The 26,559-nt window shown below is 44.0% G+C and overlaps 1 protein-coding gene across 7 annotated transcripts in view; it reads right to left on the bottom strand.

Annotated features, from left to right (window-relative positions):
• LOC126298740 (uncharacterized) overlaps positions 1 to 26,559 on the bottom strand; it is a 374,620-nt gene that overhangs the window by 308,786 nt on the left and 39,275 nt on the right. For all 7 annotated transcript variants that reach the window (XM_049990183.1, XM_049990179.1, XM_049990178.1 and 4 more), the window contains exons 4-5: positions 10,062 to 10,154; positions 9,018 to 9,113 (exon numbers count right to left, since the gene is read on the bottom strand). In XM_049990183.1, coding sequence (XP_049846140.1) covers positions 9,018 to 9,113; positions 10,062 to 10,154 — 189 coding nt within the window. The remainder of the gene's footprint in view (positions 1 to 9,017; positions 9,114 to 10,061; positions 10,155 to 26,559) is intronic.

Raw genomic sequence — 26,559 nt, 5'->3', positions numbered from 1 at the left:
GAGACTGGCAACACGAATGTGCATTTCGTGGAACTGTTTCACCATCACGATCGGCATCATCTTAATACAGCCGTCAGGCGTAATAACATGAGACTTGGGGGTGCGCTGATGACAGAAAGCATGGGTCACATGTCAGTGGTGTCGGTGGAGTCTATGAGCAGGACGGGTTTCACTAAACATGGCCTGCACCTCAACAGGTATGGGAAGGGGAGGTTAGCAAAGCTTATAGGTGACAGCATAAGTGGGGTTGGTGGGATCACTCATGGCAAAATTTCTGCAGTAATGGAAGTTAGAGCTGCACCTTTTTCAGATTGAAGTCAGCTGATAGGTATTCCTGCTTAAGGGAAGTCTCTCTAACAAAGGAATCACTTTTGACAAAGCTTAGGTATCCGAGTAATGAGGGAATTAGTATATCTCATCAAAATATACAAGGTATTAAAGATAAAGTTAGTGAACTGCTTATAGATGTTGACTATGAAATTATTGGTATATCTGAACACTTCTTAAATAAGGAGATAATTCAGAGGCTTCCTTTACCAGGATACAGGTTGGCTGGCAGCTTTTCTAGGAGCTCTTTGCGGTGTGGGGGAGTAGCCATGTATGTGAAAAACGGCATCCCATTTGAGTCAATTGATTTTTCAAAGTACTGCACTGAAAAGGTGTTTGAATGTTGTGCAGGTGTGGTTAAATTTAATGGAGCTAAACGTCTAACTGTTGTTATTTATAGATCCCCAGAATCCGATTTCACAACATTTTTGCTAAAGCTAGAGGAGGTTCTTGGTTCACTTTATAGGAAATAAAAAAGTTAGTTATATGTGGTGACTTCAATGTTAATTGTATAAGTGATTGTGCAAGGAAGAGGATGCTGCTAGACCTCCTTAATTCATATAATCTTATGCAACCCGTATTCTTTCCAACGAGAGTGAAAGGGAACAGTGGAACAACCATAGACAACATTTTTATTCATTCCTCATTACTAGATGGCATTCTGTTAGCAGAAAGGTGAATGGCCTTTCAGATCATGATGCACAAATTTTAACTCTAAAAGATTTTTGTGCTGCAACACGTGTTAAATATAGTCATCATCTGTTTAGGAAAGCTAATCCAGTTGTTGTAGAGACCTTTGTAAACTTTATCAAGGAAGAAGAGTGGCAAGATGTTTATAGCGCTGATACAGTAGACGATAAATATAATGCTTTTCTCAAGACTTTTATCGTGCTCTTTGAAAGTTGCTTTCCGTTAGAACGTTCAAAACAGGCTACTAGCACAAACAGGCAGCCTGGGTGGCTGCCTATAGGGATAAGAATATCTTTTAGAACAAAGTGGCAATTATATGAAAACGTTAGAAACAGTCAAAATCTAAATGCAGCAGCCCATTACAAACAGTATTGTAAGGTGCTTAAAAATGTTATTAGGAAGGCAAAAAGTATGTGGTATGCAGATAGAATAGCTAAGTCTCAGGATAGAATTAAAACCATATGGTCAGTCGTAAAGGAAGTGGCTGGTCTGCAGAGATGGTCGATATAGAATCAGTGCGTAGTGGGAATGTCCGTGTTACTGATAATTCGCATATATATACAGTATTTAATAATCACTTTCTGAATATAGCAGGTGAACTAAACAGAAATCTAGTCCCAACAGGGAATCATACAGCGCTCCTAGAAAAAAGTGTTCCGAGACTGTTACCTGAAATGCTACTGCATGATACTGACAAGGGGGAAATTGAGTTACTAATTAAATCACTAAAGACCAAGAACTCTCATGGTTATAACTGGGTACCTAGCAGAATACTGAAGTACTTTTCTATGTATGATAGCCCAGTACTTAGCCATATCTGTAACTTTTCCTTTAGGAGTGGTCGGTATCCTGACCGATTAAAGAACTCGGTAGTGAAGCCACTTTATAAAAAGGGAGACAGGGATAATGTTGACAATTTTATACCTATTTCTATGCCATCAGTGTTTTCTAAAGTTATCGAGAAGGTTGTATATACAAGGTTAATGGAGCACTTAAATTGACATAATTTGCTGTCAAATGGCTCTGATGGTTCAAATGGCTCTGAGCACTATGGGACTCAACTGCTGTGGTCATTAGTCCCCTAGAACTTAGAACTACTTAAACCTAACTAACCTAAGGACATCACTCACATCCATGCCCGAGGCAGGATTCGAAACTGCGACCGTAGCAGTCGCATGGTTCCGGACTGCGCGCCTAGAACCGCAAGACCACCGCGGCCGGCTGCTGTCAAATGTTCAGTTTGATTTTAGAAATGGTTTAACAACTGAAAATGCTATATTCTCTTTTCTCTGTGAGGTTTTGGACGGATTAAATAAAAGGTTGCGAACGCTAGGTGTTTTCTTTGATTTAACGAAGGCTTTTGACCACAAAATATTACTGCAGAAGTTGGACCATTATGGAGTAAGGGCAGTAGCTCACAATTGGTTCGCCTCTTACTTTATGGTAATTCTCCGCAGTATTGAGAGTGGTAGTGATGTTCAGTCCCAATGGGGCACTTAAGTGGGGCGTTCCCCAAGGGTCGGTGCTGGGGCCACTGCTATTTCTTATTTATGTAAATGATATGCCTTCTAGTATTACAGGTGATTCAAAAATATTTCTCTTTGGTGATGACACCAGTTTGGTAGTGAATGATCTTATGTGTAATATTGAAACAGTATCAAATAATGTAGTTCATGAAATAAGTTCGTGGCTTGTAGAAAATAATTTGATGCTAAATCACAGTAAGATTCAGTTTTTACAGTTTCTAACTCACAATTCAACAAGAACTGATATTTTGATCGGACAGAATGGGCGTATTACAAGCGAGACGGAACAGTTCAAGTTCCTAGGCGTTCGGATAGGTAGTAAGCTGTTGAGGAAAGCCCATGTCCAGGATCTTGTACAGAAACTAAATGCTGCTTTATTTGCCATTAAAACAGTATCTGAAATAAGTGACACTTCAACATGAAAAGTAGTCTACTTCGCATATTTTCATACGCTTATGTCGTATGGTATTATTTTTTGGGGTAATTCTTCCGATTCAAAAAGGGTATTTTTGGCTCAAAAACGGGCTGTTCGAGCTATATGTGGTGTAAGTTCGAGAACCTCTTGTCGACCCGTATTCAATAGTCTGGGAATACTGACATTGCCCTCACAGTATATATTTTCTTTAATGTCGTTTGTTGTTAGCAATATTAGCCTATTCCCAAGAGTTAGCAGCTTTCACTCAGTTAATACTAGGCAGAAATCCAATCTGCATGAGGAATGCACTTCCTTGACTCTTGTGCAGAAAGGAGTGCAGTATTCTGCTGCATCCATTTTCAATAAGCTACCACAAGAACTCAAAAATCTTATCAGTAGCCCAAAATCTTTTAAGTCTAAACTGAAGAGTTTCCTCATGGCTCACTCCTATTCTGTCGAGGAGCTACTGGAAGAGCTAAAAAATTAAGTTAAATTCCAGTGGTACATTGTTGATTTTCTTTATTTCAACTTACGATTTGTTACCTGAATTATATTTTATTTTATCTGCTTCTAATATCGTGTTATAATTTCATGTATTGACTCGTTCCATGACCATGGAGACTTCTCCTTAATTTGGTCCCACGGAACAATAAATAAATAAATCTTTTCAAATTTTCGTTCGTTACTAAGTATTACCAGCGGCATACCCATGTTATTTCTTCCTGGGTATCATGTTACCAGTGCAAGAAATAGCCAAACTCATAGAAATGGGCTGCAGGGCTGCAAGGTTTAGGGCGAAAATTTCATTTTGTTACCCCTAAAAGGCAACAGTCACATGCAGAAGAAATGATCAGGGACATGACCATCCAGGGTACTCCAAACAGGGATTTCCTGTACAAGGCACTTCAACTCTAAAACCCGTCACTAGACGAAGCTTTGGACATAGCACAAAGCTTCGAAGTGACCCAAGAAAGAAACGGGAGTCGTGGATCGACATAGCAGCCGTTCACGTGTACACATCCGAGTCAGCAGCTAGTGGCCACACTAGAAGCAACTGTTCAGCTTGCGAGCGCGCCTTCCACAAGTTGAAATCCTTGTTACTGACGGCCCCGTGCCTCGCACATTTTGCTCCAACAAAGCAGGTAGTTACTGCAACGGACACATCTGATACAAGCGTTGGAGCGGTCCTGGCATACAGGGAGGCAGGTACTCCTAAATAGAAAAAGAAGCACTGACTATCATATTCGGATTAAAGAAATTCTGCGTTTTCGTTTATGGCACAAAGTTTCACCTCGTAACAGACCATAGCCCGCTGATCTCCCGATTCAATTCAGCAGCGAAGATATCAGACAGGACTGCTCACCGCCTCCAGGCCTGGGCTTTATTTTTGGCTCGCTACCTGTATGAGATTCACTTTCGTAATAAGACTGAGCACGCCAACGCTGATGCCCTCTCCCGCCTTCCATGGGGGCCCTATCCAGAGTTCGACAAAGAAGAAATTCTGTGATGTAGGAGCAGAAGCAGCCGTAGATTCTTTTCCAATTACCAACTCCCGGGTCGCAGACGCAACCGGTAGCGACGAGGTATTCCAACAAATCCGGAGTCATATACTTCATGGGTGGCCAAAACGACAACCTCCCATGGCTTCTGCAGCATTCCGCCAGTTCTTTAATACCCGCCATCAGCTCCTGTTGATCGATGGAGTAATTCTGGTCGTTTCCGACTAGGGACACGCACAAGAAGTCATTCCATATTCTTTACGTTAGTATGGGTTGGATTGTTTGGGGGAGGAGACCAGACCGTGAGGTCATCGGCCTCATTGGATTAGGGAAGGACAGGGAAGGGCGGGGAAGGACGTCGGCCGTGCCCTTTCAAAGGAACCATACCGGCATTTGCCTGGACCGATTTAGGAAAATCACGGAAAACCTAAATCAGGATGGCCGGACGCGGGACTGAACCGTCGTCTTCCCGAATGCGAGTCCAGTGTGCTAGCCACTGCGCCACCTCGCTCGGTGCTTACGTTAGTATGTCCTTCAACTATTGCACCAAGGTCACTGAGGGGTATCCCGAACTAAACTCCTTGCTCACAGGTTCACTTACTGGCCAGGCATGAACCAGGATATTGAAAGACTCACACAAACATATCCATCAAGCCAAAGCCAACAGGCAGCCCCCGACATTCATTTGTTTGTTGGCCACCATGTGCTCGCCCTTGGGAGCATGTACACATTTATTTTGCCGGACCACTGTTTAACGCCAAGTTCTTGATAATGATCGATGCTTACTCCCGATTTTCGTACATTGTCCGATGCAATGCCACGTCAACCGCCAATACCATCACAGCCTTATAAAAACATATTGCGATTGAAGGCCTTCTGGAAGTGCTCGTAACTTACAATAGTAAGCAGAAGGCAAAGGGCCTGATTTCGAGTCTCGGTCCGGCACACAGTTTTAATTTGCCAGAAAATTTCAATTTCTTGCAGTGTGCCGTGGTACTGTGGCGGTAGGATTTCGATGTGTATCGGCACTGCAGATATGTACTTCGGAAATAAACAAAAAATTAATTTCGTAATTTTTTTTCAGAGGTGACTCTACGACTCCGCAACATACTTGACAATGTTTATGTTTCATTTCCTGTTGCTCCATATTTCCGCATCACCAAGCATTTTTTCTCTCTGTGTAATTTCATACTGTAGCAGGATTTAAATGGCTTGTAGTAACCAGCCCGGCGCTATATTACTGAATTACTTGAACCCCTTAAGTAATAGATCTAGTCCTCGGCGGGAGTGTTCATCACACAAGGGTATCGTTGAAAGTACCCCAGGAAGAGTGATACGAGAGCTCTTATTCTCTGTATACATAAGTGATCTGATGGATAGCGCAATAAGTAATTTGCTGCTATTTTTGATGATGCTATGGTTCACAGGAAGTTGTCGTTGAGTGACTGGTGGTCATAAAAAGTCTTAGACAAAATTTCTAATTCTTGTGATGAATGGCTCTAAATGTCTCTAAATGTGGGAAAATGTAAGTTCGATCAACACTCAAGTGTAACGGAGATTCTTCGTGAACTCAAATGGGAATCCCTCGAGGGAAGGCGACATTGATTTCGCGGAACAGTATTGAGAAAATTCAGAGTTCCGGCATATGAAGCTGACTGTACAGCGATTCTACTGTCGACAAGCTGCATTTTACGTAAGTACCACGAAGTGAAGAGAAATTTGGTCTCATGTGAACGCATATAGAGAGTCGTTCTTTCCTTTCTCTATTTGCGAGTGGAGAGGCAATAATCCTCCGGCGGTACCATACGGTGACTTGCGTAGCATGTACACTACTGGCCATTAAAATTGCTGCACCACGAAGATGACGTGCTAAAGACGCGAAATTTAACCGGCAGGAGGAAGATGCTGTGAGATGCAAATGATTAACTTTTAAGAGCATTCACACAAGGTTGGCGCCGGTGGCGAAACCTACAACATGCTGACATGAGGAAAGTTTCCAACCGATTTCTCATACACAAACAGCAGTTTACCGGCCGTTGCCTGGTGAAACGTTGTTGTGATGCCTCGTGTATGGAGGAGAAATGCGTACCATCACGTTTCCGACCTTGATAAAGATCGGATTGTAGCCTATCGCGATTACGGTTTATCGTATCGCGACATTGCTGCTCGCGTTGGTCGAGATTCAACGACTGTTAACAGAATATGGAATCGGTGGGTTCAGGAGGGTAATACGGAACGCCGTGCTGGATCCCAACGGCCTCGTATCACTAGCAGTCAAGATGAGAGGCATCTCATCCGCATGGCTGTAACGGATCGTACAGCCACGTCTCGATCCATGAGTTAACAGATGGAGACGTTTGCAAGACAACAACCATCTGCACGAACAGCTCGACGACGTTTACAGCTTCATGGACTATCAGCTTGGAGACCATGGCCACATCACAGAGAGGAGCGCCTGCGATGGTGTACTCAACGAAACGACGAACCTGGGTGCACGAATCGCAAAACGTTATTTTTTCGGATGAATCTAGGTTCTGTTTACAGCATCATGATGGTCGCATCCGTGTTTGGCGACATCGCGGTGAACGCACATTGGAAGCGTGTATTCGTCATCGCCATACTGGCGTATCACCTTTCGTGATGGTATGGGGTGCCATTGGTTACACGTCTCGGTCCCCTATTGTTCGCATTGCCGGCACTTTGAACAATGGACGTTACATTTCAAATGTGTTACGACCCGTGGCTCTACCCTTCATTCTATCCCTGCGAAACCCTACATTTCAGCAGGATAACGCACGACCGCATGTTGCAGGTCCTGTACGGGCCTTTCTGTATACAGAAAATGTTCGACTGCTACCCTGGCCAGTACACTGTCCAGCTGTCTCACCAATTGAAAATGTCTGGTTAATGGTGGCCGAGGAAATGGCTCGTCACAATACGCCAGTCACTACGCTTGGTGAACTGTGGTATCGTGTTGAAGCTGCATGGGCAGCTGTACCTGTACACGCCATCCAAGCTCTGTTTGACTCAATGCCCAGGTGTATCAAGGCCAGAGGTGGTTGTTCTGGGTACTGATTTCTCAGGATCTATGCACCCAAATTGCATGAAAATGTAATCACATGTCAGTTCTATTATAATATATTTGTCCAATTAATACCTGTTTATCATCTGCATTTCTTCTTAGTGTAGCAATTTTAATGGCCAGTTGTGTATGTAGATGCAGGAAACATACACTAGCATTGTACGACTAAATTACCCTATAAGTTCAAGCATCGAAGTCCATTTTTTTCTTTTTAGAAGATGCCAGTATATTGCGCGCTCGAATCAGCAATGGCAATCTAAACAAATCTCTGAATAGCAGCGCAATGATCGACAAATCTGCACTCTAGGAGAAATGGAAACAACAATACCTTCTTGCCAACCTATCGACGCCTTTGAGCAGCAGGCAGTCTTCAAACTGAATATATTGGCGATGGAAGGCATGATATGAGAGCATCAGATGTTGAGGGTGTTCTAATTCACAGATTCAATAACGCAACGTTAAACAGGATTTGCTCTGATATATGTGCTATGACCACAGGTCATGTAAACATTTGGAGGGTATTGTAGGAGTAGAACCTAAACGTGTTCCAACTCCAGAAACTGCAGGCACTCCGAGCGCCCTATTTTCAACTCAAATAGATGTTTCACCGCGATTTCGTCTTAAAAATGACACACAGACGCGCTTGCTACTCAGGGATGCTTACTTAGTGGTCGGAATATTCACACATCAAGGAAGATGTGAACTCTACATCTTGTCGCTGTTCAGTCAGACCAACAGAGCTTTACCGTAAACATTTGTGACAGAACGGTCGATAAACTACTTCCAGTATTTGTACTTCCGTCAGCACGCTTAACTACAGCAGTTTACCATCAGCTTCCGCATATCACACTTGCTGTGCTAGCAGACTTTGGTTCCCATATGATGGAAGCCCATCACACTTCAGCTCTAATGCGTCAGCCCAGGAGATTTAATTTGGGGAACCCCGGATAGATCGGCATGACTTATTTGTTGTTCACGTATTTTATAAGCCATGCTTTTTATTTCTTTATTTTGGTGTGGTTTAAGTCACAAATTTTGTTGTGATTGGCCGAATCAGTTGTGTATTTCCCAGTATGGAACAGAATACTCCTAAGTTTATGCGAGGTTAACAGTTCTCTGTACCAAGATGTGAAGCGTGTAATGAGTCCTAGGGCATACTGTATGAGTACGTGTTATAAATGTAGTCTAACATGCATGTAAAAACTTAAATAAAGGATAATTTTTGCTAGTACTCATAGGCGTCTATGGAGGTGTCATGCGCATAACTCAAACGATAAATTTAAAAAAAAATACTTCTTAATCGAAAACAATAGTCTGCATGTAATTTATCGTTTGTAGGTGACGTCCCGAAATTACTTCAAATGTGAAAATGATAACTGCTGATAGACTATTTCTATGATTACATATCAGCTCCAATGTTTTCAGTTAAGGTTATACTGTAAAACTAAAATTCCTACTTATATAGCTTCACCTCTTACCTGCCTCTTTTTTTACATTCACTGACTCTTCAGTCTCCTGATCACCGTCTGTATTTCCATCTTCATCGTCGGCAAATTCAGAGTCGGAATTACCTTCTGAAAGGAAGAGAGATTACGATGAATATAGAACACATGACACTCGCTATTCCTACTATGACTTATCAAATACCGGATATAGGGTTGCAAACAATACTATCTTAATCAGTAGCTCATAGAGCTACCAAAATGTAGAGGATGGCTGTTCCCAGAGGTCGACTAGTGCATATGCCGTCGCTTATGGTGCTTAATGTCAAGCGAAGTCACGCAGTCACTGGCCATTTGTATATTACTACAATACAATTAGCTTCTAGTTTTGTTAAAGAAATCACAGGCACTGTAAATCGATAATGTACGAGGAGGTAAGAAATAGTACGATGTTACATAGTACATATAGTAGGGCGCCAAATTTATCAGTCGGCTCGCAGACACGATCCATCATACATCTCACTGTTGGCTATGGGTGTAATCATCTTTATTAATATTAGAAGCGTATTACTGTAATGTTCATAGTGTTTATTCACAACAGAACATCTTGATGGCAACCGAATCACTGGATTAGAGTTGGCGCCGCGCTTAGATATACCTGTTTTGTAAACAGGCAGATTATGGATATTAGCAAAATACAGTGTGACGTAAAATGAATTTTATACAAACAGTGAATGATGTCTAAAAATACGAAATAAATTATTGCGTAAAATCTTGATGTGTACAGTTGTGTTGGTTTGTTGGTTTGTTGTTGCAATTGTAATAGTAGTCTAAGAACCATCTTAGCGACTCCTACAGTTAAAACCAACATGTTTCTGTGCACAAAATTATCTCCGTGTGACCTGCCATGTGTCCTTGAGGCCCTGAAATACCCTATATTGCCATTGTGGGCTTGGAATTCTGAAGAGATACTAATTGGTAACTGTCGTTGATTCGACGATTGCTTGTCAGTATCACTGTTTTGGCTGTCACGGTTTTTTTTAACGCACCAAAACCTATTTACATAGTTTCGCTACTTACCTCTCTCTGTACTGTCAGCCATTGAATCTTCTACTTCCTCTTCCAAAATGTCGAAATCTTCCTGCCCCTCAGGTGAAGAATTCGTCTGTTTGTCTGAAAAGAAAAAGGGATTATGACCAACACAGTATACATGAACCGCACTTTCCGAGCCGTTCATCGTCAAATCCAGGGTCTACAGATGCAGATTGCAAAGCTGAAAATAACAGTTGTTATACGGGCATCCACAACCAAACTTTTGCATGTTGAATGAAAACCGCTGCAGCTGTTGTAAATACTTTATTAAAGTCACGACCAGTTTCGTAATTTTAAATTACTTCATCTGGCGCAAATAATAAGTGGTCAAGCCACCGTCATAGTCCTACCCTCATCCTTTCTTTAAAATTTATCAAATTTCGCAAAAAGTGATAGTCATGGATTAAAACGCAACAATGAAACTAGAACCGTAGCTGAAGCCGCGCCGGGACGGAACGCTGCGACTGCGTGTATGGCACTAGTCGAGACTGATTTTCGTATCGGTGCTAGAGCGCAGTGAAATGCAGCTATTTTTTAATCTTTCTGACGGCATTAGTCAAAGAGTTCACGCCGATGCTCTGGCGTGAGTGGAAGACGGGCTACAGTTCCGTACGCTTGTAGTTCCACTGGTGATAATCTGTTGGCTACAGGTGGTGTTGACATGTCTGGAGTCACAAACCCTTTTACTTGTGCTATGGTAGATTTACGACCTGCCACTGTGCCCTTACAATACGACGATCCCGAAGCGCATCTGTACTGCGTGGACGTACTGAACCTCGCTACAGGTGTGAGAATGTCGCGTGACCACTGATATCAGTATCGTTGCACAACAGACGCAGCACGTCAGACTTGTGTGGAAAGTCTCCGAAAGGACCATTCGGCCAGTCCAAAACCCAAAATTTGACACCTTCCGAACTCGCTCAGTTAGCTGTGGGAGGCACGAGTGCCTTTTTGCGGCATGGTTGCCCGCTTGCTTCATACATTTACGCCACACTGAGCATTACTATTAAAGGATAGACACAGACGGCGCTGTGGTAGATATTCCACTACGCTAGCTGTTGGCGGAAGACGTTCAAACCATCACCAGTACATCTACTATACCCCAGGTGGCCTGTGCCGACACAGATCAAAATTTACGTCGTCTTTCCAGGTGCACAAATTTTTTTCCGGCAGTTTAACTTAAATCATTTTCTCATATTTCCCTTTTATTCAGACTCACGTGTGAATATTTTGTTCAAGTGGTTCAAATGGCTCTAAGCACTATGGGACTTAACATTTGAGGTCATCAGTCCCCTAGACTTAGAACTACTTACACTTAACTAACCTAAGGACATCACACACATCCATGCCCGTGGCAGGATTCAAGACTGCGACCGTAGCAGCAGCGCGGTTCCGAACTGAAGCGCCTAGAACCACTCGGCCACAGCTGCCGGCGAACATTTTGTATCGTTACTGCTTTACAACACACTTTTAATTATTACATGATTTCAGTGTCAATGCAGTCATTAACAGTTGGCAATTTTTGCTCACTTTCGAGCTGGCGATCAAAAATTGTTAATCTGAAATCAAAATTCCATACAATTTCAATTACTTATTCAGAACGTTGGCCAGCTACAGTGCATGATTTGTTTCAACCGTTCTTTCGGTTAGCACTGTTCTTCGGGATCTATGCCTTTTCTTGTTACATAAGGAACATTAGGTACACCGGTCATTTGAATCACTTATTACCGGATGGTGTAGGCATGAATATCCCGCCAAGAGTGTTGTGTGTGCTTTTATTCGATTTCTTCATAGTGAGAAGCTACGCCTGATTTCATGCAGCCCACTTAAAGTCACTGTCAAGTGTGACCATGAAGTGCGGCAATGCTGCAGGAACTTTGAAGAAGGAAATACAGACGTTCCTGCTGCAAGTGGTCAGAGAAGAAAGTGAGTGTCAACCGGTGATCTTGCACAGCGACTGGATCTGTCGATTCGAGAAAATCGTGTGCTAAGGGCAGTTCAGAACAAGCGAAGAGTGATGTTGTCATCAGCATTTTCCATTCTCATTATAATGCTAGGTCGCTCATTGCAGCTACAACAACCATGCTCCTGCAGCGTTTCCGATGGCAAGTATTTTTATCACCCACCATACAACCCAGACTTGGATTCCTCTAATTTTCATCTCTTCACTCACATGGACCGCTGGCTATGAGGGCGTCATTTTGGCACAGACAGTGAAAGGCCTATCAGTACAGAGAATTGGGGGAAAGCACAAGCTGCTGCCTTCCATGACGGGGTGTATTGAAAAGTTGGTACCACGCTATGACAAAGAAGTAGCTGGAAAGTGTATCTAACTGTAGCAATTTTTTTAAAATTTTGGCTGTGGTTTCCATTCCACGACCAGTCTGATCTTGGAAAAAAATGCCCTCGTGTCACTGTCGCTCGAGTGTAGAATCGATAGGTGCACGAGAACCATACTCAACGCCATGTATAATGTCAATGGAACCCAAACAACTAGCGCCCGATAGGATGGACGTCGTTCGCTCGCCTGTCCAGCGTCTTAAAGGCACGTCACGCACCCTTACGTAGGACACGGACTTGTTCACAGCAAGACAAATATGCAAAAGGACTGTGGAAGGATTCTAGACCACCACAGACTGTCAACAAAGCGAAAACTGTTGCAGATTCTCTTGACGTGGCAACTGTCAGAGGGACGCAGGCACCTGTGTGCCCAACGACAACACTAGAGAGAGGAACTACACCACATCTGGTTTTCAGACGAGTGCCAGCTTTTTGTCCCTCATCACGATGGATGTGTCAATGTGTGGAGGCTCCGAGAACGAACGAACGTTGCCAGATTGCATTATTAATCGCTATACGGTTCCAGCATGTTGCTGTGGGCCATCTTTGACTTCTCCGTGACCTCATCTAAAAACAAAGGAACATAAGACCACATGTTGCCCATGTTGTGGCGATCTACCTCGATACAGAGCGTGTTCGATTGTTGCCCTGACCAAAACATTCTCCAGATCTTTCACCCAGCGACAATAGCAGGTCATGCCGAGAGAGTGTCACGGATCCACTTGCCAGCCACTACGATTGATGACCTCTGGTAGAGAGCTGTAGCAGCAATGATGTAGTTGTATCATCCATCAAACGAAGAGACCACATTTCCTAGACTTCGCTCAGTGATATACGGATCAATATAAGCGAATTGTCTTGTCTTATCCGTAGATGCTTGACCATTTCTGAGAAAACGGAGCTCAAAGTTTTCAAGGTACTTTATGTGACTTTTAGCGATTAATTAATTCGGTCGAAGTGGTGGCGCAGTGGTTTTTGTCACGGCTTCATACTTTTGCGCCCCGTGTTCGAAACCCAATAATCATTTTTATTTTTATTTTGATTTTCCATGTATCTACCCATGTCCGTAGAAGATCGCTACACGGATGTTTTCCAGTGTGTACTGAAATGACTGTCCTTATTCGTCTACTAATTGTATGTCTGGCGAAAGAACTAAATAAAATAAAAAATAATAAATTGTCCGAAAAATTATTTGAAATTGTTTTCCGTGAAATTCCTGTAGTGTATCTTGATTCACAGTCAGTTACAAGCACGTGTTTTCCGAAAAGTTATCCATTATACGTGCTTTCCCGCAAAATTATTGCCAACGCGTGAAATCTACAGCTAAGTGAAAGATGTTTCTTCCCAGAGTGAAATTCAAACGAAGTAATGTCACTGTGCCAAATCTGCCTCCACGCGATACTCGTGCTGTGACGAATGTCTATGTTTACAATGTTTCTACGATGGGTATCATCCACTGGAATGCATCCAATCATCCTGAAGAACAAACATAAAATTAAGACATATTAGAATTAAGAATGAAATATAACAATATGAGAATTTAAAAAGATTATAAACCGAGAAAATACCATCTATACACACACACACACACACACACACACACACACACACACACACACACACACACACACACACACACAAATATACAGGGTGTTACGAAAAGGTACGGCCAAACTTTCAGGAAACATTCCTCACACACAAAGAAAGAAAATATGTTATGTGGACATGTGTCCGGAAACGCTTACTTTCCATGCTAGAGCTCATTTTATTACTTCTCTTCAAATCACAATCATGGAATGGAAACTCACAGCAACAGAACGTACCAGCGTGACTCAAACACTTTGTTACAGGAAATGTTCAAAATGTCCTCTTTTAGCGAGGATACATGCATCCACCCTCCGTCGCATGGAATCGCTGATGCAGCCCTGGAGAATGGCGTATTGTATCACAGCCGTCCACAATACGAGCACGAAGAGTCTCTACATTTGGTACCGGGGTTGCGTAGACAAAGCTTTCAAATGCCCCCATAAATGAAATTCAAGACGGTTGAGATTAGGAGAGCGTGAAGGCCATGGAATTGGTGCGCCTCTACCAATCCATCGGTCACCGAATCTGTTGTTGAGAAGCGTACGAACACTTCGACTGAAATGTGCAGGAGCTCCATCGTGCATGAACCACATGTTGTGTCGTACTTGTAAAAAGGCACATATTCTAGCAGCACAGGTAGAGTTTCCCGTATGAAAGCATCATATCGTGCTCTATTGAGCGTAGGTGGAAGAACATGGGGCCCAATCAAGACATCACCAACAATGCCTGCCCAAACTTTCACAGAAAACCTGTGTTGATGACGTGATTGCACAATTGCGTACGGATTCAGGTCAGCCCACACATGTTGATTGTGAAAATTTACAATTTGATCTCGTTGGAGTACATACTGACGAAACTAAAATGAGCTCCAACATGGAAATTAAGCGTTGCCGGACACATGTCCACATAACATCTTTTCTTTATTTGTGTGTGGGGAATGTTTCCTGAAAGTTTGGCCGTACCTTTTTGTAACACCCTATATATATAAGTGAACCCCAGTTATAATTTTACAATAAATGTATCGCACCTGTACCCCGTAACTTGATAAGAAACGTTCGTATAGTAACCTTCTTCGGGCATGGGTAGATAAATGAAAGGAAAAAAATGACAAATCAAACAATAATCGGCTTTAGAACACGGGACACGAAAGAGAAAGTCTGCGACACTAGACACTGTACTACCAGTCGGGATGAGCTGATCTCAAGCTAAAATGCATTTAAATTAGGTCGAAAACTTTGACTGTCATTTCCTCAGAAACTTGCGAGTATCTACAGATACACCAAGACACGTATTCGCTTATTTTAGCTTCTCTTCCACTGAGCGAAGTTTGTGGAAATCGGGTTACGGCACTTGCCGTGTTCTCGTCGAAAGCTCAGTTCGTTTAGATGCACAGCTAGGTTAGAGGCACTACTTTTGAGAGATTGTAACTATGTGTGGTTAATTTCTTAACCTCTACTTCCCTAAATCACTTACAAATTTAATAATGTATTTTTTCTATATGCACAAAAATTAAAATTCCGTTATTTACTGTACACCATGGTCTGGCAACTATACTGACACACTGTGTACTTCCTCTACAAGACATTAAGCCATAGTCTTATTTCTTACCTCACTTCACGACACGACACGACACGACACGATGAATGTGACTAGCGCAAATAGTGTGTTTTGTTACGTTGGCGACATGTCTGATCGCCGAAATGTTGTGCCCGTTGGACACTATGAACTGGCAGTACACCCATGGATTTTTCGATCAACAAATAGGCCGGGAGCAACTGAAGAATCATACGTTTATTTTGTTACTGGTAAGGAAGAGGGTGAAACTTCGAGCACATAGCCTCCTTCTCTATAAATTGCACTAATGGAGGAGTGAGTAGTTTATGCGGTCTGTAAGGGTTCTACATCGAGCGAAGGGAGCAAAGTTCTTTGGGAGACGCACTTACTTTGGGCATTGTAGTCTCGACAACGCGAGTTTTCGGAGCTGAGCTCACTTGCGTTTTCAAGTTGCCAGTATGAGCCAGAGGGTGAGAGCTGAGGGCCGAGGATGGAAGAGTGGCGCGATGGGAGCTACAGACAATCTTAAATGAAACAAGTTATACTGAATATCGTGAGCTTTCAGATTGAGATAAATGTCTACTATAGTTAAGAACGGAAGTGTGATAAAAGGAAACGTATTAAAGAATTCAGATGAAAGTAGAGTAATGAAAAATTATGAAAGAAACGTGTCGGCTGGTGTGTTTAAAATCAATTATAGCACCTGTGATGAGAAATGGTACTTGCCCGAAATGTTATTTAAGATCAACTAAATTTCAAGAGAAATATTACAGTGAGACTACAACCAAGTAAAATCAATGTTTCCAGAATGAGAATTTCACTCTGCAGCGGAGTGTGCACTGATATGAAACTTCCTGGCAGATTAAAACTGTGTGCCCGACCGAGACTCGAACTCGGGACCTTTGCCTTTCGCGGGCAAGTGCTCTCCCATCTGAGCTACCGAAGCACGACTCACGCCCGGTACTCACAGCTTACTTCTGCCAGTATCCGTCTCCTACCTTCCAAACTTTACAGAAGCTCTCCTGCGAACCGCAGCAATCGTGGAACTGCATATTTGAGATAGGCACTGGTACTTAGACGGTTCCACCTTTTTCAGGATCAATCATCAGGGATCATACGAATGCAGCACTCTAAGAGGAACAAAACGAAACGCCGCTGCTCCAGGTTCCGTTCCATATGTTCCCTTGCCTACCTTCTTCTCGCATCGAGTTATGTCGGAGTTTGTAGTGTTGTTCGCAATGAACGCCTAGATACTAAATTGGTAGCTTGGTAACGGTTATTTATTATCAACACAGCCCACCTAGTAGTTTCCAAAAAGGCAAATTTGAAAATTTGTGGTAAGGTCTTATGGGACCAAGCTGCTGACGTCATCGGTCCCTAAGCCTACACACTACTTACTCTAACTTAAACTAACTTATGCTACGGACAACACACACACCCATCCCGAGGGAGGAGGACTCGAACCTCCGACAGGGGGAGCCGCACGGACCGTGACAAGGCGTCGCAGACCGCGCGCCTGCCTACCCCGCGCGCCCCAAAAACGCAGCTTGTAATTCGGCTGCTTTCTCTTCCGAGTACGTTGATGGCAAAGTTTGAAGGTTGCCATCATCGGCTGATGGCGGTTATCTTCAGCGAACATTACAAGGTATATCATCAGTCTCTTGTGCTCTGATAATTCTTGCTATAAAGTAACAATGTTAGCACGGTCTAAACGTGATGATAACCTTCGAGACATATTGAAACACTGGAAAGTGCACATAAGTCACATTGTCCCGTTCGCAACTGGAAAAAAAGAGCGCACTTCTGAACTGCACAGTGAATGTGCGTTTATTTTTTCATGCATTACGTATGTGGCTGTAAGCTGCGATTTCCTGTAGTTACAAGGATATTTAGGAAGACGCATCTGGACAATATCACAAACCATACAAATTACAAATATGATGCAAAACAGTTTTGAGTATTTTAAATGTAATCTAGATGCATTAACATGTAACAACGTGGTCTTACAATTAGCTCTTCACAAAGAGAAATGCAGACGTTAAGAGGAAAGCACTAGCAAAGAAAGGGGAAAGAGGAATCAATCCGAAAAGAATGAGGAAAATATTGCAAGACTTAGAAAAAATAAACAAAACGTTATTATTATAGTATCAAAAGCTATTAAGGAAACGGAGAAATGGGAAAGATAGGAAGTGTAACAAAAACGTTGTCTTGAATTGAAAGTTGGCTAGAGGATTATCATTAAACAAAAACGTTTCTGATACTCGATTTTTTAATGCAGGCTCTCAGTTGTAATTAACTTTCTTCAGAAACGTCTGTGACTGGCCATTTACTTTCAAGGAACAGACTTTGACATAATTTTGATATAATGTCATGGAGTATTCGTGGTGTCCCCACTATGAAAATATGGTCCGTATTCTACTGCCAATACACTGGCCGAAGTAAGTGCTATATACCAACAGCGTTAGATATAACACAGAGAATAATATAATAAAAAATTAATCGACTAAAAAACAAGAATATCTATAGCACGATTAATACCGCAAACGCAACGCTCAGCCAATATGTATACACTCCTGGAAATTGAAATAAGAAGACCGTGAATTCATTGTCCCAGGAAGGGGAAACTTTATTGACACATTCCTGGGGTCAGATACATCATATGATCACACTGACAGAACCACAGGCACACAGACACAGGCAACAGAGCATGCACAATGTCGGCACTAGTACAGTGTATATCCACCTTTCGCAGCAATGCAGGCTGCTATTCTCCCATGGGGACGATCGTAGAGATGCTGGATGTAGTCCTGTGGAACGGCTTGCCATGCCATTTCCACCTGGCGCCTCAGTTGGACCAGCGTTCGTGCTGGACGTGCAGACCGCGTGAGACGACGCTTCATCCAGTCCCAAACATGCTCAATGGGGGACAGATCCGGAGATCTTGCTGGACAGGGTAGTTGACTTACACCTTCTAGAGCACGTTGGGTGGCACGGGATACATGCGGACTTGCATTGTCCTGTTGGAACAGCAAGTTCCCTTGCCGGTCTAGGAATGGTAGAACGATGGGTTCGATGACGGTTTGGATGTACCGTGCACTATTCAGTGTCCCCTCGACGATCACCAGAGGTGTACGGCCAGTGTAGGAGATCGCTCCCCACACCATGATGCCGGGTGTTGGCCCTGTGTGCCTCGGTCGTATGCAGTCCTGATTGTGGCGCTCACCTGCACGGCGCCAAACACGCATACGACCATCATTGGCACCAAGGCAGAAGCGACTCTCATCGCTGAAGACGACACGTCTCCATTCGTCCCTCCATTTACGCCTGTCGCGACACCACTGGAGGCGGGCTGCACGATGTTGGGGCGTGAGCGGAAGACGGCCTAACGGTGTGCGGGACCGTAGCCCAGCTTCATGGAGACGGTTGCGAATGGTCCTCGCCGATACCCCAGGAGCAACAGTGTCCCTAATTTGCTGGGAAGTGGCGGTGCGGTCCCCTAAGACACAGCTTAGGATCCTACGGTCTTGGCGTGCATCCGTGCGTCGCTGCGGTCCGGTCCCAGGTCGACGGGCACGTGCACCTTCCGCCGACCACTGGCGACAACATCGATGTACTGTGGAGACCTCACGCCCCACGTGTTGAGCAATTCGGCGGTACGTCCACCCGGCCTCCCGCATGCCCACTATACGCCCTCGCTCAAAGTCCGTCAACTGCACATACGGTTCACGTCCACGCTGTCGCGGCATGCTACCAGTGTTAAAGGCTGCCATGGAGCTCCGTATGCCACGGCAAAGTGGCTGACACTGACGGCGGCGGTGCACAAATGCTGCGCAGCTAGCGCCATTCGACGGCCAACACCGAGGTTCCTGGTGTGTCCGCTGTGCCGTGCGTGTGATCATTGCTTGTACAGCCCTCTCGCAGTGTCCGGAACAAGTATGGTGGGTCTGACACACCGGTGTCAATGTGTTCTTTTTTCCATTTCCAGGAGTGTAGAAGTGGCTCTCAGAAATTGGAAGAACAGCTGTAGAATAATGGGAATCACTGTCAACGATGTACAGATATTTTCATTAAGTTTTGCTGACGATCAAGCTATTATAGCACTCGGTGATAATGACCTTGAGTTCATGATACGACGATTACCTCACGTACACAACAGATGGAGACTACAAATGAGTCAAACAAAAACAGAGTATCTGGTGGTGAATAGTGATGCTAAATTTGAAGTATACATAAATGACAAAGCAGTTATGAGACACGTAGAGAAATTTAAATATCTCGGGGCAGATATTGATAAAAATGGATTGGGCCATACAGAAGTAAAATATAGAATACAGCAAAGCAGAACGGTATTAGAGTGTATGAATTCTTTTTGGTGGGATAAGATTATTTCCAACAGCAATAAGTAAGAGTAGGTAACATAATAGTTGAATCTGTGCTATGCTATGGATCAGAACTATGGATCTCAAATGCAGCTCTCAAAAGAAGGCTAATAGCTGTGGAAGTGGATTATTTGCTTACGAGTGCAGAATATCACGAATCGAAAGGAAACGTAATGATGAAGTAAGAGCTAGAATGAAGGAAAATGATACAGTGATAGACAGAATTGAAAGAAAATCATTAAAATGGTATGGGCATATGATGAGAATGCCAGATCATCGGTGGCCAAAGGTGTTTTATGAATGCAAACCACCTGGCAGATGTAAGCATCGCATACCACAACGTTCTCTGACACACCACATAAATAGTTATGGAACATCGCAGCATCAACAAGGAAGATGCGCTGGATAAAGAGGCTTGGCGGAGGATAACAGGAATACAGCAAGATGTTGTTATTAATTAATCTTTGTATTGATTAATCCTCTAATAATAATAATAATAATAATAATAATAATAATAATAATAATACCCAGTTTGCATCGAGTTGCCTTCATTACCTTGTGTGTCACGTGTATCCTCTACGGAAATATGAGAAATTTCAATAATACAAGTGTTTGCACTGGGGGTATTGATAATGTTTAAACTGCAACCACTTAGGTGCTCCTGGGGTGGGCGCTAGTCCATGGCCGGCTGGCCTCCCTCTTCTGCGGCTGCGGACATGGTCCGTGTTTACGGAGGCAGTCTCCTCTGTCGGCGCTGAACCGCAGCACGGTGAGTACGTGGGCTTTATTTGACGATCTGTAGACCACTTTTGTAGGGTTTAATTGTCAGTGCAATATGGCGATCTGTACAAAAAAAGATTTTACTGCAGAAAGTCTCGTCTGCAGAAAAAAAGCGGACAATGCTCCAACTCTGTCAGCAGCAGCAGTTTGACGGGTAAATTCAGTAAGAGACGGGCTATCCCATTAGGATAATCAGGAAGAATGCATTCGGAGCTATTCGGGATATTTTCGTAAACAGGTCCTGTTAGGACAAGGATTTCCATGCAGGCAAGCTGAGACATCACGAAAGCTGTTACAAAAGCTATCGTTAACTATTTCTACAGCACTTTACAATTTCTGAGAGGTCGACTTGGCTCTTATTTAAATAGCCATGTGACGTCAGTATAACATTGAGGACCTTTTAGATGGTGAGTCGCCACGCGATCATTTCGCGGCGATGCGCTTGGCAGGTAAACACGTATGTACGGCTAGACGCAGCTCGCATGTCCCGTTAGGATCGCTAGGAACAATGCACGCTGAGCTCTTCTGGGAAGCACTGGAACAGATTTCTATAGCGCTGGACCCGCATCCCTGCATCATAGCGCCAGCAACGGTCAATAGTTGAACACGTATTTCGACAGGTATTTCTCAGATGTCATGTATCCAAGTATGTCGCCGTCTCATCCTTGTGGGACCCGAACTGAAACCTACTCGTGGTTCGGCAGCTGACGGCCGCGTCGTCACTTCGTGGGGGCCGCCGGTGCATCACGACTCCTGGGAGCGTGTGCGGTCCAGTGGGCAGGGGACGGCGGGTGGTGCGTGCTTCGCGATCGAAAGGTTTTTAGCTATGTGTAATTGTGTGTGATGTAGTTTTCATGATGGTATTCCTTGCGCAATCGGAATAAAAAAAGAAATCGATCGATGTAATTACTTCTTACCAGACCTGCATCTTTGCAAATAGCAGAGAATGGAGAGAAAGTGAAATCCAAGTTCTGCAAACTGATTTTTTTTATAAAAAATATACCCTTGAATTTCCCTGCATGAGATCCTTCCTCTCCATCTCAGAGCCGCCAATTTCCAGCTAAACGAGGGGAGGGAGAGACGGGAGGGAGCGAGAGGGGTGGGGATAGGCTGGAGGGGGTGGTGATCGACTTCTGAAAAATTCTTTAAATAAATAAACTATATTCCATACACTGCCATAAGTAACTAAACAGTATTCTATACATTGTCTAAATTGTCTAAACAATATTCCATACACCACAATCGAGTTCCCTCCAAATGACCGATCAACTGAGTCTTTTTCCCGCCAATTTCCGGTTCAAATGGTTCAAATGGCTCTGAGCACTATGGGACTTAACATCTGAGGTCATGTGTCCCCTATAACTTAGACCTACTTAAACCTAACCAACCTAACGACATCACACACATCCATGCCCGAGGCAGGAATCGAAGCTGCGACCATAGCGGTCGCGCGGTTCCAGACTGAAGCGCCTAGAACCACTCGGCCACACCGACCGGCGCCAATTTCCGGAAAGGAGGGTGGGAGGGGACGAGTTTACCGGAGGGGAGAGATTAATTAATTGATCAATTTAGTTAAGTAGTCAATCAAATTGATAAGAGTGAGAGGGGCTATTGCAATAACTCAGACCTGAAAGTGTACCTGTAGCAGCGAGGGGCGAGGGGGTGGGGGAATAATAGGTTAAGGACCTTTGAATCAAAAGGAAGGATCCTTTTAGCAGAACAATACGTTAAGGATCTATCAATCAAAGGAGAACAATAGGTTTGCCTCTTGAGTGCATACCTACCCCCTGATGTAGGCAACCCGCGCTAACCAATTGCGACGGCTCTCTGTTCCATTACAAGTAGTGCCCTATTTTTATTGTATGCTTTAATGTTTTTAATATATGTGCTTGTAAGAAATATCGAAACGCTTATCTTCGTCCGTGCTTCGGAGCTTCCATCACAACTGCGAAGTTCCAGTCACGACAGCGGCCACAATTCACGCACTCTCATGGCTATGTGCGATGCGTGAGGCAAATCATGGGACGTGCTCCTCCGTACATTTACCCGAAAAAGTTTGTTGCGGATCCAGATTATTTCTCTCCGTTGCCACACTATCCATGACGTCTAAACAAGAGTCAACAGTCTCGCTTTGACCAACGAGATGGGGTTGCACTTCTCACAACTCCATAATCAAGTATTAAAAGTCCTGTAGCTATCTAAGTACTTGCAGGAAGAGTCCGAGAGCCGACTTCAACTGTAAATAACGCTATGCTTCTATTAAAATAACTTTGTGATTGACAGATTATAGTATTGAGGGGTAGTGTTGCCGGCGTGCAGCCAGCCACCCATGTCAGTTCAATGCTTGAACCTACAAAACGGCCAACCAGAGACAATGTGCTGCTCGAAAAAGAATTGTAATTGGCTGGCACCTGGCCCCTACCACTAGACTCACCGAAACGTCAGTCACAAAGTTATTTGAACCGCAGTGCCGCCTCCAGCTGGCCACTACAAACTTCTAATACTCTCCTTAACAACTAAACAAGAATAATTCAGAATCCTAATCGGAATAGGCAAAAAAGAGTATACATTTCCAAGTGGGTTTTACGAATTACGGCAAAGAACTTTTACTTTGTTCAACCGCTCTCATCTCTGTACATGTTTGCAACGGCGCTAAAGACTCATCGTCATCGTCATCGTCATCGTCATCGTCATCGTCATCCTCCTCACCCTCATCACGTTCAGGAAGGATCCTTTTAGAAATTCTCTTTGTAGATAACATTACAATGTGCATAAAAACACTGCTGCTATACTTTTAAAAATATTAATAATAGAAATGTCATTGACCTGGTTATTACATTGCTGCCAGAACTGTTAACACTGTTGTAAATAGGATAAGGATACCTATTTCTGTGATATTTTTCAGCTACTGTTGTGCAATGTTCGTAAACGAAGAAAGGTCATTTAATCAACAACTCAAGGCGACAGATTGAACGTTCTAGAATTTCCTTTATTTGACTGTGTATCGTTAATGATAATGAAATGAAAATGATTAGAAATGAATTTATGAGAGTGGCTCCTAAACGCGTGACACGATTCCAAAATCCGTGATAGTGGTAATCATAATTCCGTGGGATCAAAAACAATGAACATAAAATACACGAAACCAACAGCTGTTAATATTACATCATAATCCACTGCACTCTGTTAATTTTGCTAAGATACTAATATAATAAAAAATGCCTAAATGGCCAAATCCACACACAAGGAATTTCGCCTAAAGCTAAAGGTATCATACGTTAGGAAAAAAGTAAGGAGATGTACAAAAGGCAAAAAAGGAAGCAAATAAATCAATTACTAAACCTAATGCAGGAGGTGAAATCAAATGTGGTCTTTTTGTTCAGTTTAAATAATTAACCTGCACATATTCAACCCACAAAAACGTCTTCGTCATAATCATCCCTTAGACTTGTCGTACCAATGAAGACAAGAAAAAAATTATCCACGCAGCTCCACACAGTCCGTCAGTGTAATAAAACGAAGGACACGAGCAGCTGCTCGAGCGTCATCAGCTGAAAGTTCCTGTATGATAGACGGCAGACACAGGACAACACGAGAGTGAATAAAACGGCGACAGGACAATAAAATATGGCGCACAGTCAATGGATGACCACAGGGGCACTGCAGGGCGAGGTCGGCGGACAACAGGTTGCGGTGGCTAAATCTGCAATGCCCAATCTGCAACCTGGCCAAAATGACCTCTCGCCGGGAAGGGCGTGAGGAGGTCGTCTAAGCCGTCGGGATCGATTTGATGGCCCTAAGCTTATTTTCGTGGAGAGAGGTCCAAGCCTCATGCCACCCACAATGATGAAACACGCCGACAAAGAACTGCAATAGCAACAGTTGATGGGACACAAAAGGAAGCTGTCCGAGGCAGGAGGACAGCAGCCTTGGCCGCTGCATCAGCAACTTCGTTCCCAGGCACACCAACGTGGCCAGGAATCCACACAAAAAAGAGGACACAAGCGCCGGTATCAGCTAACGACTGAAGGGACCGTTGAATTCGTTGCACGAGAGGGTGGTCCGAATATGGGTCACGGAGACTCTGAATGGCGTTCAAAGAATCAGAGCACATGGCATAGGGAGAATGACGATGGCGTCGGATATACTGAACAGATAGAGAGCAAAAAGCTCAGCTGTAAAGCTTGAACATTGGTCAAGGAGCCGGTATTGAAAGGTATTATCTACAACGACAAAGGTACATCCGACGCCAGCAGTAGTTTTGGAGCCATCTGTGTAAATAAAGACGTTATTAGCGAGTCTCGAACCAATTTCGACAAACCCCGAGCGGTATGCCGAATCCGCGGTCCTCTCCTTTGGGAGCGAGCTGAGTTCAAGGTGAACGTGAACCTGAGCCTGGAGCCAAGGTGGCGTCAGGCTCTCACCCACACGAAAAGTCGTAGGGAGGGTAAAATCAAGTTGCTGTAGAAGATGACGAAAGCGAACTCCAGGAGGTAACAGGGCAGAGACATGCAGTCCGTATTGGCGGTCGAGAGGGTCGTCAAACAAAGAGAAATTTGACGGGTGGTCGGGCATTGACATCAGTCGGCAGGCGTACCGACAAAGCAACATATCGCGCCGTAGTGTAGCGGTAATTCGGCAGCTTCGGCATACAGACCCTCAACAGGGCTGGTGTAGAATGCCCCAGTCGCCAGACGTAGCCCCCGATGGTGGATAGAGTTTAGACGGCGTAAGATACACGGCCGGGCAGAAGAGTAGACAAAGCTCCAATAATCTAGCTTTGATCGGACAATGGACCTATATATGCGAAGCAGGACCATTCGATCTGCTCCCCATGACGTACCACTGAGAATACGGAGGACATTTAGGGAACGGGCACAACGAGCAGCCAAGTAAGACACAAGTGGAGACCAGCAAAGTTTCCTGTCAAATGTAAGACCTAAAAATTTTGTGGTCTCCACGAATGGGAGAGCAACGGGACCGAGATGAAAGGATGATGAAAGAAACTGTTTATAACGCCAGAAGTTCATACAGACAGTTTTCTCACCAGAAAAACGAAAACCGTTTGCGACACTCCAGGAATATAGACGATCTAGACAACGCTGACGACAGCGCTCCAGAAGACATGTTCTCTGAGCGCTGCAGTCGATAGTAAAGTCGTCCATGAAAAGGGAGCCTGAAACGTCAGCTGGAAGGCAATACATTATTGGATTGATAGCTATGGCAAAAAGGGCCACGCTCGGAACGGAGCCCTGGGGCACGCTATTATCCTGGCGAAAGGCATCTGACAAAACAGAACCCACACGTACCCTGAGCATTCAATCCATTAAAAATGCATTAATAAAAAGAGGAAGGCGGCCGCGAAGGTCCCAAGCGTGCATGGAGCGGAGAACGACCGCCCTCCAACAGGTGTCGTAATCTTACTCCAAATCGAAGAACACAGCCACCGTCTGGCGCTTACGCGAAAAGTTGTTCATAATGAAGGTCGACAAGGTAACTAGGTGGTCAACAGTAGAGCGGCGCCTAGGAAAGCCACATTGGACATTGGTAAGGAGGCGTCGAGATTCAAGGAGAATTTACCATGCGCTCCATTACCTTGCAGACGCAGCTGGTAAGGGAGATGGGGGCGATAACTGGAAGGAAGGTGTTTGTCCTTTCCTGGTTTGGGTATGGGAACAACAATTGCTTCATGCCAGCGTGCGGGAACATGACCTTCAGTCCAGATGCGATTATAGGCGCGAAGGAGAAAGCCTTTACCTATAGAGGGAAAGGTTCTTCAGCATTTGAATATGGATACCATCGGGCCCCGGAGCACAGGACCGGGACTGGTCGAGTGCTCTTTCGAC

Source organism: Schistocerca gregaria, chromosome X (genome assembly GCF_023897955.1).
Source record: "Schistocerca gregaria isolate iqSchGreg1 chromosome X, iqSchGreg1.2, whole genome shotgun sequence".
In the NCBI taxonomy this organism is placed as follows: Eukaryota; Metazoa; Arthropoda; class Insecta; order Orthoptera; family Acrididae; genus Schistocerca; species Schistocerca gregaria.
This window is presented reverse-complemented; position numbering and strand designations above follow the sequence as displayed.